Source organism: Aricia agestis, chromosome 11 (assembly GCF_905147365.1).
Source record: "Aricia agestis chromosome 11, ilAriAges1.1, whole genome shotgun sequence".
In the NCBI taxonomy this organism is placed as follows: domain Eukaryota; kingdom Metazoa; phylum Arthropoda; class Insecta; order Lepidoptera; family Lycaenidae; genus Aricia; species Aricia agestis.
Genome location: NC_056416.1, coordinates 3,695,711 through 3,711,360, shown reverse-complemented (window position 1 = coordinate 3,711,360; position 15,650 = coordinate 3,695,711). Strand labels below are relative to the sequence as shown.

Below are 15,650 nucleotides of genomic sequence, written 5' to 3'. Positions count from 1 at the left end.
GGCGACTATTTCTTGTTCTGTTGCAGAAAGCGATGATTTTTCAGATATGTCAGGGTCTAGGGTATATAGGTACATTTTTAAAAGGTTGTTAATTTGGTTAATAAACGCCTCCGTGGTCCAGTGGCTTAGAGCGTGGCCTGGCTCTTGACTCGGAGGTCGTGGTTTCGATTCCCGCGTTGGAAATATGTTATTTCCAAGTTTGGCAGTTGGCTAGGACGATGCAGGCTGATTGTCTGACAACTGGCATTATAAGATGATCCATGCGTCGTCGGTTGGGCTGTTAGAAAGGTGGTCCTGACTCCTGCGCCTTATCTCTCGCTAGCCGTGTGACGTGTCGGTCTTCCGGTCCACTGGATAGAGAGTGCTCATGTGTACTGCGCACACACTTGAGCACTATAAAATTACTCCTGCGTAACTGGCGGTTTCTATGAAACCGACCACCGTCAACGAAACCCAGTATTATTAAAGACAAAATAATACAGTGACATTATATTATTAATTAGATGACGCCCGCAACTTCATTGCGCCAAAACTCGTTTATCGCGCAGGATCCGTACATTTTTCCGGGACAAAAAGTATCCTATGTCCTTTCCCGGGACTCAAAGTATCTCCATACCAAATTTCAGCAAAATCGGTTCAGCGGTTTGGGCGTGAAGAGGTAACAGACAGACAGACAGACAGACAGACAGACAGACAGACACACTTTCGCATTTATAATATTAGTATGGAAGTATGGATAAAACCGATTTTGTAAAACTTCATACCTAAAAAAACGGTTTTTCTTAAAACAAAAAGGCAATATTACAGCACAGAATAGATAATAGTTGATAACAGTAACATTATTTATTTATAAAATGTAACTAATAAAATCACTATCATCTCATCTTAACAACTTTGCTCATAGAATAAAACACTCCCTAATAAAAAATATTTACACGGCGAATATACAGAGACAGGATCATACGCCGCATACATAAATATTTTTTAAATAAAGGGTTACAAAATAAATTTTAGTTCTTAAAAGCGAATATCACACTTCAATTCATGATCATTCTATATTTTAATTGATCTTGATACATGTTCAGAAACACTTGGTATTTTTTGTCATGGAACTTCTTTATGTTCTCGTTTGGAAGTATAACTGTAGCTGCTCCTCCCATATTTTCAATAGCAGCTTTAATGCTGTTAAAATGTTGAGCTGCACACGCTCCAAGGATGGCTGACCCTACCAAAACAGATTCTTGTTCGTTTGGCTTTAATATGGGTAAGCCGACTGCATCTGCTTGCACTTGGATGAACAGTGGATCCTTGGTTATGCCACCACAAATTACTAAGGACTTGAAAGGCTCATAGCCGGCTTCTAATAAGGCATCTATGATGTGCCTTGTTCCATACTGAAATATAGAAATTAATTTTTTTATGCTCTGTATTTTTTTAAAGTCTAATAAAACCTCACATTAAAAAAGTCTTACTGATAGTGCCTGTAATGTAGCTAAATAGACAAGAGCCAAGTTCTCCTCTGTGCTGTCGATGGTCAATCCAACAATCATACCCTTAATAGATGGATCAGCTAAGGGTGATCTATTTCCATGATAATCAGGCCATACATGAAAATCTTTGGTAAGCAAATTAAGATCTTCTAGACCTCTCTGTAATGACAATTTTTGCATCAAATCCTTTAGATGTACCCGTATCCTGTAATAAAATATTTATGTCAAACAACAGCCCCCTTACTTTAAAGTGTTTTTTGTACAAGTTGAAGATGCTATGAATTGGGCCTTATAAAAAAAATATATGGGAAATTATAAATGTATATTATATTATATAATGTATATTATATTAGTATATTATGACATATGTATATTATAAATAGCACTCAAATACATTTATAATTAGAATAATAATTGAAAATAATCAAAAACACAAAGTACTTACTCTCCAGTACTTTTACTCTCAAGTAGTTTTGAACCAGCTGGGTGACTTGATATGACATAATCCAGTAACATGCCTGATGCACTCTGGCCAGCTTCGTTCAGCCACATGCCTGGGACCATGGCACTGAAGTAGGGACCCCATACTCCCTTAACAAGAACGGCATCACTATTAACTGCCATATGACAAGTGGATGTGCCACATATTAAGCCAAGTCTGCTAGCCATATTACTGTCTATATCTCCTCCCTTTGTTCCAATCATGCCCAAACCTCCTGCGTGAGCATCAATGATAGATACAGCTACTGGAATGTCAGGTTTCAGGCCCAGAGTCTCTGCAACATCCGCTTTAAGCCCTCCACAATACTCCCCAGGCATCAACACAACATTTCCAATTTTTTTAAACTCGTCATCTGCAAGTTCTTCTAGACCAATCTGTTTCAGAAAACCTAAATTCCAACCTCTTCTGCCATCTGTGAAACATTCGTAATTCCATTTGCACACCAAGGAGCACAAGGACCTTGACATCTTGCCTGTAGCTTTCCATGTTAAAAAGTCAGGTAAATCAAAAAAATACCCAAAGTTGTTCCACTCTTTTGGTAAGTTTTTTTTCAACCACAGCAACTTAGGCATCTCCATCTCTAAGCTCACTTTGCCACCAACATATTTCAAGATGTTGTGGTTTGTTTTATTTATATAATCGGCTTCAACTTGTGCCCTGTGATCCATCCACATTATAACATTTTGCTCATTGTTACTTGTACTTACTGCCTTAGGATTACCGTTTTTGTCTAATGCAACGAGGGAGCATGTTGCATCAAATCCAATGCCTTTAATGTGTGAACTATCTACATCCTTGACTACGTCCTGTAATGTGGAAAGTTACATTTCATAAAGTATTATGTATGGACATGTTGTTTTACCCAAAAATGTTTAGTTTCTCATGTATTAAAAGAAGCTAGAGTTATGGATGACATAATAAATATCAGTAGTGTCCGACCGAAGCTTCGGCTTCGGCCGCCTTTGGCCAAAAAAACTACTTTCGGCGAAACCTTCGGCTTCGGCCGAAGCTTTGCCGAAGGTCCGAGCAACCATCGAAATTGAACGAAAGACTGAGTGAGTCGTGAGAGAGCGACGGACTGGTCATATATGCAGAGGCCACTGGGAGTCACTGTCAAATACGATAAACAAACACTAACTTCTTAATAAATAATTTAATTGGTCTCATTATTGTTATTTGTGGTAAGGTATGTCTGATATTTAGTGTCCGAGCGAAGGTCTATTTTTGGCCGAAGCCGATTAATCTGCAATCGCTACAACCTTCGGCTTAACTGACTTAAAAAAGAAGGTGATCAATTCGACATGTATGTATGTAATATTTCCAGAACTGTCCAATTTTCGTATATGTTAGTCTTCTTCTTCTTTTAAAAATGGCCGCCTCGGTGAGTTGCCAATGTCAGAGTCCTGTAATCTGTATCAACGTCTCGACAAATGTGCGAAATTACAAGTGTATTTATGCATGTTTTTATGTTTGTGTTCGCATATCTCAGGAACTATCATTGCGATTTTAGCATTTCTTTAGTAGTTTCTGTAGAATGCGTGAGCGGGAACCCACCCTTAGGTTCCCGCTCACGCATTGTACAACTACATACTTTATTAACTGAACTATTGTAAAAAATCTTTATTTCATACATACCTTAATCACAGATATACAACATTCCCATATGTTATTGGAAGACTGTTCATAAAAATTTAATTTTGGCTTCCAGGTTAATAACTCTTGGACAGAAGATTTTACTACATGGCCTGTCTGGTCTACTAGTGCAGCTCTTACACTCCCAGAGCCAACATCAACACCAATAAAATATGTAAAATGCATCTTCGGAATCTGGAAAAATACAGATTATTATTATAAGTAATATTGATTAAGTATAATAATAGAGTATCTTGTCTACATGCAGAACAGCTAAGCAGTTTCTAAGTACCGTACTAGTTGTAACTTTCTTTATTTTTATTAGAAGTCAGAAAATACTTGAGTAGGTACTTACGATTATTGAATGTACGAGAGCAATAAATGTTGTGATAATGCCATGAAGCTAATACAGAGTATTAGCTGCGTGGATAATGCCACGACCTTGGCTTCATCAAAATAAACGACTGTTTTATCTTCCTTGATAACCTGCATGACTGTTTGTTTGTGATTAATTAATAACAATCCTAAGTTAAGTTGCTTTATCTTTTGCTTATATAGAAAAATAATACGCCGACGACCCCTACCATTTAATTTTAAAATTACAATTTTGAGCGTGGCGCTTTTTGCTTGGGTTCATTTTTGGTTCATTTCATTGACTTCTGTTTCCTTATTCATTGGTTCATTTAATGTTCATCACAGATTACTAGTATATATATGTTCATTTGCACCCAGTAGGTATATAATAAAGTAGGTACTCTGTGATTTGCACCAATTTGCACCATTTGCACTGCCACCAAAATATGTCAATTGTCAGTGTCAAATTACTTTTTTTTTAAATCTGATAGGCTGAAAAAATATTACAGTACAAAAAAAATTAGGTAGGTAACCAAAAAATAATTAAAAAGGACGAAGCAAAGACGAAGGAGAAGGAAAACATAACCTAAACGTAAATTTAACTTGTTTCTATTTCACTGATTTCAATTTCCTACATTTAAATTCCTTAATGTAAAAAATATACAAATATCAAATAGTAATTATGGTCCGTTATAAAAACAGGTAATTGTATCTGTGTTAATAATATTTAATATTCTTAAGTTCTATTTTTAAGAACATACAAAAGTTATTTACTTACTTACTGATTTCAGATATATAACTGTAGAGTTACTAGCAACAATTCCAGAAAACAAACCTCTTAAACTGAAGTCCAAAGTACTACATGACACTCTATTAGATAAAATACAACACATGCATGGTGATTTCGGTGCTGCGGCTGTGAGAAATGGATTCTTGACTAAGTACTGTAATGAGAACACAAGAATAGCGATACTGAGATCTAGGCATGGGCCACACCAGTTTGTTACTAGCACTATACCATTCATAACCAAAATAGGTGGACTACCAATAACTCTACGTACTTTACATGTTGGTGCTACGATGAAGCACAGTTTTAAATTTATATTAAAACACCAGAGATCTTATTTAGACAAGATGTGGTCTAAATTAAAAACAGACGAAGAAAGAAGGGATTTGGAGAAAGCTGTAATGGATTTCACAAAGACTGATGTATCAATAAATATAGACAATATTGGATAGATCAACATGGCTAGCAACTTGTGGCAGCAGATCCGAAAGAACTCAATTATAATTCATCAAGCCCCATACGCTCACCAGTGAACGAGACACAATAGAATATTTATTGTGTCTCGTTATCCCACGATTGACGGGTTAATGTATTTGAGTAATATATCAACTCAAACCACAAGGAAAAGGTACAAGTATTGAGTAAATAAAAAGAAAACATGTTATATCACTGTGATGTTTATTATATAATAAATTAACCATAACTTCAATATAATAAATAATAATAAAAATAAAATGTATTTTGCACAATATGTATGTATTTTTTTAATTATGTAGATACAAAAATTAATAAAAGGTTTTTTGTCTTTAAAGAATATTGTAAATCTTTTTGTTTTTAAATGCATTTATAAGACTTAGCTTAACTGTGTTTTGTCACAAAAAGGTCCATATTAAAATCATAGAAATATTTACAGGCAGACAATCTTGCAAATTTAATACATGTACTTTTCTATGTAAATAAGTATTGCATAAAAAGGTAATCTGATGTAAGTATCTTATAGTGCTTCTGTTAGTCTAACAGACCTTACACAGTTGATTCTTCATCATTCAGCGGAAACAAATACAGCTTTTTTCTCAATGTGGACTCAAAAATTGGTACTTGGGCTTTTTCTAAACGAGCACATAGTGTGGTGACATGATCAGTTACTTTTGTAAATATGTCTGACAGTTGTTCTGATCTTCCTTTTTTCTTCAGCAGGCCACACAAAAACTGTATAAACAACGAGCCTCCCTGCTCATGTCTAAATGCCTCATATTCAGGTGCTGTGGCCCAATAAATAAGAAAATGTGACTTCTTCAAATGACTCGGGCCATCTGCAACCAGAGGCATTTTTGGTGTTGGCATATCATCATTCACTTGACACGCTTGGAGAATCATCACCTTTGGTATTCCATGCAAAGTGACAGCTTCATCAGAATCTAAAATGTTTTGGATATCTGCAACTCTTATTTTGACACAGTCTGATGCATACACATGACCTCTCACTCCATGGGAAAGAATACAGAGCATAAACACACTGTCATTGGGTAGTATTTGTTTAATTACATCTTTAATGAATAAAATGGTCTCCTTGTGGTCAAGATTAGAGCCAGATATAACTTTAAATTTAAAAGCAGACATTGTAGTTTCCAAAGCCTGCAGATCCTTTGCTGACCCATGTCGGTTATCGAGGGCTTCTTGAGCTAGACCCAGTTCCATGTTTCTTTTGGACAGATGAAAATATTCTTGATTGATGATACAGCAAACACCAATTCTTGCTTTGTTTTTTATAGGATATGTATCTTTCGATAGCTGAGTGTCTGATTTTAAGTACTCTGCGAGGTCATCCACCATACAGAATGTGGTGTTTAGTTCGTCAAATACCTCATTCATGTCACTTTTCTGCAAATTCTCTTTCTGTATATTATCCTCAATTTTGGGTTCGCTTGCACAAGTATCTGACCTGTTTATTTCTAAGTTTGCATTGTTTATATTATTTTCAATTTTCCGAAGTTGCAAAGCATATGGTTTTAGGTTGCTGAAGTAGTCAAGTATTTTGGACAGGTTTTTTGTATCAGCACATTGAGTGTACTGACGTTTTTGTTTGTCATATTCAGGCACTTTAATAAACTTCTGGCACATGAGATCTAGCAGCAGCAATTCACATGTTTTGTGGTCAGTGAACTTGACATCGTAGGACATCAATGTGTCTTTTAGTTTACCAAATTCTTCTTGGGTGATATGCTCACACAATCTATACAAAACTTTTTTGATTGGATTTATGTATATTTTAGGACTTGTGTTCTCAGGTAGATAGTATTTTTTAACATTGGATACATTAAAACCTAGTTGTCTTATTATATTATACAATCTACAAGTTGCAAGAGCTTCTAGGAATTCATACTTCCAGGTAGGTCTCTTTTGTGAATGCAGAGCCCAATCGTAAAGTAAATTCAAATTGTCGTCGGATACATCAGTGTGAATTCTATCATATACAATTAATCGTTGTAATGCTGTATCTGGTGTATCATAAAGTAAAAATACTAAGGAAATCATGTCATAGGGTTCCACATCTTTTTGGATCGATAAAATAGATTCAGTGTTGATGCTATTAGACTTTTGAAAGAAGTCTTCATTATTGTGATCTGAATATAACACGCTCATGATACTTTTTCTTCTGATTCATTAAGTTTAAGATGCATCAAATCAAAAGAAATGATTACATGACGTATTTAAAAATGCTCTTATATTACCCTTGGACAAGAACGTTGTATGCAGAGATTTAGAATATACTTGATTTTATATTACGTAACTTGAACAATATTATGCTAAAAACTCTAACAAAAATATAAAATTATCAAAAAACAACAACAAAAGCTGAAAGTTTATGACATCTTGACAAATGACAAATGAGATCAACATTAGCTGTCAAAATGTGTAAATCAATTTTAAAAAACTCCAACGTCAACATTTTGTCCATAGTCCTTTTTCTTTTTAATTCATCCCGGTCGGGACAGGCAAAGAGAGCGTTGCCCATACAGCCATTTCTATGTTTTCTCTATAAATGATAGTGAAGCCGAAGCCATCTGAAATAGAGTTTTCATCAGGCCGAAGCCAATTGTTCATAGTCCATACTCCATACTTCCTTATCCATAGGCCGTACTCAAGGCCGTAGCAACTAGCAAGGCCCCCCGCGCCGTAGCAATGAAGTTCTAGAATTTATCAAATCGAAATTAAGGTCTACCAGGATCTGATTTTTTTCTTATAGCGGCTGATTCTGATGCTGATTGGTGTGTTAAACATGTATCAAGGATATTTTTTGAAAATCTACTGTCAAAAATTTCTATCAGATTCTGGTAGACCGCTTGCAGGGTGGAGCCGAGTGTGGAGTCAATACACATTCTCGCCTGTTCTCACGCTCTCTTTCTTCTCTTTTTTTGTCGCAACTCGCGAGACAAAGGAACGCTCCTTTGTCTCGCGAGATGCGACAAAAAACCGACAAAAGCCGGAGAACAACAAAAGAACTTGAGAAGGAACTGAGAGAAAACAGGGAAAAATCATTTTTTTACGAACCCACTGCTGGGCAAAGGCCTCCCCCAAGGTCTTCCATCATCAATCATCGAATCGTGACGAAAAAAGAAACTAACGCTACCATCATACAAAAATGTCATTTTGACATTTCTCCTTTACCAGCAGCGCTCTCGCCCACGTTCATTTAAAGCCTTGTTGTCGCACATTACTTGATACTTTTGATAGGATACCAAGTATTTTTAGCATCGAATCAATCTTACGATCATACAGCTTGGCAAAAAAGAGTGTACGTATTTAGTGAGGGCGCTTTTCTTTTAATATAAGCAACCCTACGCTACGTTTTGAAACGAACACGACTAAATTTCTAACTTTGCGCATGCGCAAAGCGCATTAAAAAACGAAACGAACACGACGTCTTTTGTGTCAGTGTCACTCATGTGTTAAAATCTGACAGTAATTGATGATAATTTATATTATTGCGTATGCGCGTTGCGCGAAAGCTGCATATGCGCATTGAATAACGAAACGAATACGACTGATACGTTTATAGCACTTTTTTATTAATTTTTCGATTTCGATCTATAAGTATCGATAACAGTATCGGAACATCCCTAAGTTTCATAGACAATGACTAAACTCTGTCAAAAACATCTGCGATGTGTTCCAAATCATTGTTATATACAGGTTGATTGATTCCCTCCATGATTGATTCGCTGCCAAGACGTCAGATTCTACGGTCTTACATTGATTAGAGTTTATGAACACATTCTTAACTTATGAAACATAACCTAAAAATATCAATAATTGACTTTCTGTAGAAGACCTATTTATTTTTAACCGACTTCTCTTTTATTTATTATAATTGAAAAAGATTTTGATGTGTTTAATGTAGCTGTATATGCAAATTGTGTTGTGAATATATTATATTCTATTTGCCTGCCTAAAATTATGTCTGTTACTAGAGCAGAAGTATTAAAGCTTTATAAACAATTACTACAGTATTCAAAATCTCTAACGTTTACTGACGTTAAATATTACAAAAGGAGAATAACAAAAGAGTTTAAAGATAACAAATCATTGACAGAAGCTGAGGATATCTCTTACGCTTATAAGGTATGTTTCGACTTATAAATAATCAATTTTTATTTGTTATGGGTTATATCAAGTTATATTTTATCGTTTGCGACTTACGTAATAGCTGACAACGACGATAGTTCGAATAGTTATTATTTACATTGTTTTACAGAAAGGACAAGCACTGCTACAAAAGAGTTCTATAGTATGATTAGCCAATTAAGAATATTGCAGAGGCAACTGTTGCCGCAGCTAAATTTTCACTGTTTGAAACATACTATTGACTATTCAAAGGTACCAAAAATTAATGAATGTGACTTAACAGAGCAGTTTATTCGGGGTAGCGGCCCGGGAGGTTCCGCAGTGAATAAAAATTCTAATTGTGTGGTATTAACGCATATACCTACAGGTAATTTTAAAGATATTAATAAAACCTCTTATTTGCACATTAAAACATAACATTACAAATATTATAAAAATAAAGGATTTGCAGTTTCTTCCAGACAACCAACTATACGTTACTAAAAAGATATTTTATATGCATTGTATTTTTGTGTCATTAGTGTAATTACGAATAAAATCAAGTTCTTCAATTTCAATTCTGTGAACATTGAAAATTATCTACATTTCAAAGTAGAATTTCAAAAAGAAACCTATAGATTAATAAATATGTACTAAGGCAGCATTTCCCAAAGTGTGGGTAGAATTTGGGTGGGCCCTGAAACTAGAGGATGATTGTCGTACTTACGTATGGTAAGTTTTTTAATTGAAATGGGTGTGGTGAGGAGCTTTAGAAAAGGCCCAAGTTCAGCAGTGAATGTCAGTAGGCTGACAATGATGATATGGTCAGCGGCGGCATCACACCGCTTTTTGTCTTCATGACACAAGGTGGGCCTGGAACTTTAAACTTTCTTGTAGATGGGTTGCGGTCCCAACAAGCTTGGGAAACACTGTAATAAGGGAAATCCATGTGGAAATCTTTGTTACATGAAAAATAAAACTTATCAGACTGCCAAATAAATAAACATCAGCATAGAAGAAATTTTATTAATTAACATTTATTCATAAGGGGGGTTGTTTTCTATTTCTTCTCATTTAGATTACAGCCTATAAGAATTTAATTTTCTTCTGAATTCTAGGTACAGTGATCAAATGCCACACAAGTAGATGCCAGGATGACAATAGAAAAATTGCAAGAGAAATGCTAATACAAAAACTAGATGAAATGTTAAATGGAGAAAATAGTGTTACGGCACAGAAGAAAAGAGCAGTGAATACAAAATACAAGAAGGCAGAATACAAGAAGAAGAAAATGGCTAAAATTAAAGAGGAATGGAAAAAGCGTGAAGGCATTGATTAATATTAATTAAGTACATAATGTTGTTAGGGGGGTATTACATTATCATATATATTGGATCATTTCTATGATCATATATAGGATCCAATATATATGATCATTTGATCATATCTGCTTATTACATTATCATATTTCATTGATCCTATTTTACGTCATATGTGGTATCAATAGCAAATGGAGAGCGCTAATGCTGACAGGTATTGACGTCAGGGTTACTAGATCTCAGAGAATTCGATTTGTCAAAAGACATCGTCATTTTTGATATGGCTTGCTTTTTGTTATTTCAGCAAGATTATCGAAGTATATAATTAGAAAAATAATTACATTACATTATTTGAAACATTATCGAACAAGAAATTAAAAACTCTTTTTTATATTAAATAACTGGCAACACCTATTTCTATGATATTAGATTATCATAAATATTAAATCCGAGATCATTGAGTCAATGATATTGGATAATGTAATATAGACATATGATTAATTTCTTCCTTGATCATAGATTTTTGACATTTGCTGAGAGATTGGATCCAATACGGTCATAGAAATAGGTGTCGCTAGTTATTTAGTATAAAAAAGAGTTTTTAATTTCTTGTTCGTTAATATGTTTCAAATAATGTAATGTAATTATTTTTCTAATTATATACTTGAATAATCTTGCTGAAATAACAAAAAACAAGCCATATTAAAAATTACGATGTTTTTTTACAAATCGAATTCTCTGAGATCTAGTAACCCTGACGTCAATACCTGTCAGCGTTAGCGCTCTCCATTGGCTATTGAAACCACATATGACGTAAAATAGGATCAATGAAATATGATAATGTAATATGTACATATGATCAAATGATCATATATATTGGATCCTATATATGATCATAGAAATGATCCAATATAAATGATAATGTAATACCCCCCATAGGAATAAAATAAAGAATATGTATTATATAGAACTATTTTGTTAATTTCATGACTAGCGCCCTCTTGCGATCAGCAAATAAACCTGTCAAATACACCCATGGAGGTATCCTTAATCTGTGAGTACACCCATTTCATATTTTGCTTCCAAAACTTGTAGCTAGATGTTGTGTTTTGATATTTGCAATGCTTATTAATTAAATAGTTCCTGGTTGGCTGAAAACTTTATCTTCCTAGCTTTTCAGCCTGGCAGGAACAGAAAAAACCGTTGAGCGGGTCTCTTACTTTTAGTAATTAGGTATGTGTAATGAAAAATATTTAGAGAAATGGTGTATCTCATTTAGCTAATTGGTTTACTATTTTAAATAATAAGATATTGCGATCATCGAAAACTAATTACCTATTATAAGTAGGTAGCTATGTTATGACTTATGATGACAAGTTTTATTATATGTTATTCAAACTTGGACGAATTCATTTTTTGTTCAAAAATACATGCTAAAATATTAAAACATTGCCAATATAATCGGTGAGGAAACCCGTTAAAATAGTTGAATAACAATGCAAGGTATTAATACAGATCGACAACGCTTTAAATGAACGTGGGCATGCGCTGCAGGTAAAGGAGAACTGTCAAAAATAGCGTTTTTAGGGTTCCGTAGCCAAATGGCAAAAAACGGAACTCTTAGGGGGGTATTACATTATCATAATATATATTGGATCATTTCTATGATCATATATAGGATCCAATATATATGATCATTTGATCATATCTGCATATTACATTATCATATTTCATTGATCCTATTTTACGTCATATGTGGTTTCAATAGCCAATAGAGAGCGCTAACGCTGATAGGTATTGACGTCAGGGTTACTAGATCTCAGAGAATTTGATTTGTCAAAAGACATCATCATTTTTAATATGGCTTGTTTTTTGTTATTTCAGCAAGATTATCCAAGTATATAATTAGAAAAATAATTACATTACATTATTTGAAACATATTAACGAACAAGAAATTAAAAACTCTTTTTTATATTTAATAACTGGCAACACCTATTTCTATGACCGTATTGGATCCAATCTCTCAGCAAATGTCAAAAATCTATGATCAAGGAAGAAATGAATCATATGTCTATAATATTACATTATCCAATATCATTGACTCAATGATCTCGGATCCAATATATATGATAATCTAATATCCCCCTTAGGGGGATATATATGATATATGATATTTGATCCAATATATTATATTGGATCCGAGATCATTGAGTCAATGATATTGGATAATGTAATGTAGACATGATTCATTTCTTAATAATGTAATACCCCCCTTATAGATTCGTCATGTCTGTCTGTCTGTCCGTCCGTATGTTACAGCCACTTTTTGTATGATGGCTGCGTTAGTTCCTTTTTTCGTCACCTTTATTTAAAGCCTTGTCGCACCATACGACGAAATTTGCGAGTGCCGGGCGCGGGCCCTCGCCTCCCGACCTTGGCCTGAATATTGGATACAGGCCTGTTGCGGCCGACACCTGAATTTTCAATCATTTTTGGCCTTTCGATTCTGTTTATTGTCATACCTATACAACAGTCTTACCAAGGCCTTTTTTCGCTAAGAAAATATGCACTTTCGTCGATCTCGGTTAAAGGAGTTAAATAATACATACAGTTTACTTTCGTTCGTTATAAAAGAAAGAGGAAATAGATACCTATAAGTAGGTACTTAATATTATTAACATTATAGGGTTATTATAATTCTGACCAGGATTGGCAACAATGGGCCTAGTCTACATAAACAACATAATATTATAGTAATTGAAGACGTGAATGGATACCAAACAGTAAAAAATTGCCGTTCTTTTGCATAAATGGAGGCTTTAGGGCCGGAAAAATGATATTTTGAAATTAAAAAACCGGCCAAGTGCGAGTCGGACTCGCGCACCGAGGGTTCCGACAGCTTAAAGGTATTATAGACCTGAGTATTTGGTATGAATTTCAATTTAATACCTCTATGCGTTTATGAGGAAATGGGTAGTAAGTTTAAAATTATTAAAAAAAAATATATTATGTGATGTAACTAAAAATTTATGGTTTTCGTAATTTTTCCTTTATCTATGCTATAAGACGTTGCTTCGTACCAAATTTCAAGATTCTGAGTTCACGGGAAGCACCCTGTAGGTTTTGATTCCCTTGCAAGTGTCGAAAATTTGCGGCATAAACGGCTGTATCTTTTGATTGCGTTGGCTTAGAAGTTTGATTTTTTCACAGCTTCAAGGGACAGTAGACCTGAGTAATTGATATAAATTTCAGCTCCATACCTCCACGCGTTCCTGAGAAAAAGGGTCTTGACAGACGGACGGACGGACAGACGGACAACAAAGTGATCCTATAAGGGTTCCGTTTTTTCCTTTTGAGGTACGGAACCCTAAAAAAGAAGAAAGAAAGAAAGTGAAAAGAAAAGAAGTGAGTCATGCATGTTACCTTGTATTATCGAAGCAGCTTACTTCTCAGAAGTAATGTCAAATGTGTGCCTTACGCTCTGGAGTTAAGGCTGAATTTGTTGTTTAATTTTGGTGACATTGGTGACCCTGACGTGGTAATGATGATGATGATTTATTTATTTATTTATTTATTTAGGCACATCAACAATATAAACACTTACATTTTAGCCAACATTAAATAAATAAGAGTGTTTACATCACTTATAGATATGCACAACATTTTAGATAAATTTAATTAAACAATCAAAATTAAGTCAATAAGTAATAAACAATAATTTAGTAAGTCTACATAAAATTAAAAATTCAAACGGACATGCAATTATTTTAAGAGTGATCTAATTATTATTATAATTTCATTAGAAAAATGTAAAAATGATTAAAAAATTTAATAAAATATAATTGTAAAAAAGTAAAATTGATGTAAAAAATTGAATAAGTTACCAATAACATTAATAAAATAAAAATTATTCCAAAAATAAAATAATATTCAAATTATTGATTTAAAATTATTGTAAAATAAATTGAAAATAATGTCAAAGTTATCATAAAATGAATTGCTTTGATTAAAGTTTATTAAAGTTTATTATCATTGTTTACATTTCTTGTCAATAGTTTTTTCTTAAACGACGTGCGTTGGTCATAAAAAATATCTAAGTCTAATAGCTTATGCCAATCATTGTAAGTTTGAGGCAGTCTTACTAATGGGCTGTTTTTGCCTAGGTTAGTTTTGTATCTCGGTATATGGAACACACCAGTAGGATTACGACGGGATGATAGTTTGGGGACTGTGAAAGTTATTCTTTCGAGAAATTCTTGGCATGGCGTTTGGCCTTTAATTACTTCTTGAAGAAAAACTAAATCCATCATACGTCGGCGTTGTGCGAGAGTATTCATATTGAATGCAGTCAGCCTGTCATCATATGAGCTTCTTTTGTTAATGTTCGGAGTCACATATGCCAGGTGTCTAGTGAACGAGCGTTGAAGAGACTCAATGCGTTGCGAATGAACATTGTACAGGGGTTTCCATATTATGCTTCCGAATTCAAGGATACTACGAACAAAATTCTTAAATAACACAATTTTAGTCTGAGGGCTTTTAAATTCTTTTGAACTGCGCTTCACAAATCCAAGAGTTTTAGCAGCTTTGTTAATAATGTAGTCAAAATGAGGAATAAAACTCAGTTTGGTGTCAAGTATTATGCCCAAGTCCCTTACAGTTAGAGAAAAAAACGATATCAACCCCATTTATGTTGTAGCGTGTAGGAACAACTTTTCTTTTTCTACTAAACACGATGTGCTGGCATTTAGAGGCATTCAATTTCATTCGATTATCGCGGCACCAAAGGTAGATGCGATCTAAATCGGACTGCAAAAGTCGAGAATCGGAAGCACTATTTATCTGTAAAGATATTTTCATATCGTCAGCAAACAACGAGCTATGGCAATGATGGATACTATGTACAATGTCATTTATGAACAGCAGAAACAAAATTGGACCCAAGTGAGAACCCTGCGGT

General features: G+C 34.3%; 4 protein-coding genes across 7 annotated transcripts; 2 read left to right on the top strand and 2 right to left on the bottom strand.

The window, feature by feature from the left end:
- Positions 1–828: 828 nt before the first annotated feature.
- Positions 829–4,304, bottom strand: LOC121732060 (FGGY carbohydrate kinase domain-containing protein). 3 transcript variants are annotated; one of them, XM_042121833.1, is made up of 6 exons: positions 4,052–4,304; positions 3,980–4,009; positions 3,628–3,819; positions 1,936–2,798; positions 1,473–1,695; positions 829–1,394 (listed from the first exon to the last, which is right to left on the bottom strand). In XM_042121833.1, exons 3-6 carry the CDS (start codon positions 3,808–3,810, stop codon positions 1,038–1,040), a joined length of 1,626 nt encoding a protein of 541 aa, XP_041977767.1. In that variant the 5' UTR covers positions 3,811–3,819; positions 3,980–4,009; positions 4,052–4,304; the 3' UTR covers positions 829–1,037. The 3 variants fall into 3 exon arrangements, with proteins under 3 accessions (XP_041977767.1, XP_041977766.1, XP_041977765.1); XM_042121832.1 differs by having other exon boundaries at positions 3,980–4,022; positions 4,062–4,304; XM_042121831.1 differs by having other exon boundaries at positions 3,980–4,304.
- Positions 4,305–4,528: 224 nt separating this feature from the next.
- On the top strand, positions 4,529–5,434 carry LOC121732062 (ribonuclease P/MRP protein subunit POP5). Of its 2 annotated transcripts, XM_042121836.1 has the most exons (3): positions 4,529–4,680; positions 4,770–5,265; positions 5,350–5,434. In XM_042121836.1, exons 1-2 carry the CDS (start codon positions 4,661–4,663, stop codon positions 5,215–5,217), a joined length of 468 nt encoding a protein of 155 aa, XP_041977770.1. In that variant the 5' UTR covers positions 4,529–4,660; the 3' UTR covers positions 5,218–5,265; positions 5,350–5,434. The 2 variants fall into 2 exon arrangements, with proteins under 2 accessions (XP_041977770.1, XP_041977769.1); XM_042121835.1 differs by having other exon boundaries at positions 4,770–5,434.
- A 349-nt stretch (positions 5,435–5,783) lies between these two features.
- Positions 5,784–7,613, bottom strand: LOC121732061 (caspase-8). Its single transcript, XM_042121834.1, has one exon. It carries the CDS (start codon positions 7,406–7,408, stop codon positions 5,789–5,791), a length of 1,620 nt encoding a protein of 539 aa, XP_041977768.1. The 5' UTR covers positions 7,409–7,613; the 3' UTR covers positions 5,784–5,788.
- A 1,637-nt stretch (positions 7,614–9,250) lies between these two features.
- Positions 9,251–10,736, top strand: LOC121732063 (mitochondrial translation release factor in rescue). The gene is made up of 3 exons (XM_042121837.1): positions 9,251–9,388; positions 9,522–9,758; positions 10,489–10,736. The coding sequence occupies exons 2-3, from the start codon at positions 9,557–9,559 to the stop codon at positions 10,707–10,709; spliced, it is 423 nt and encodes a 140-aa protein (XP_041977771.1). The 5' UTR covers positions 9,251–9,388; positions 9,522–9,556; the 3' UTR covers positions 10,710–10,736.
- Positions 10,737–15,650: the final 4,914 nt, after the last annotated feature.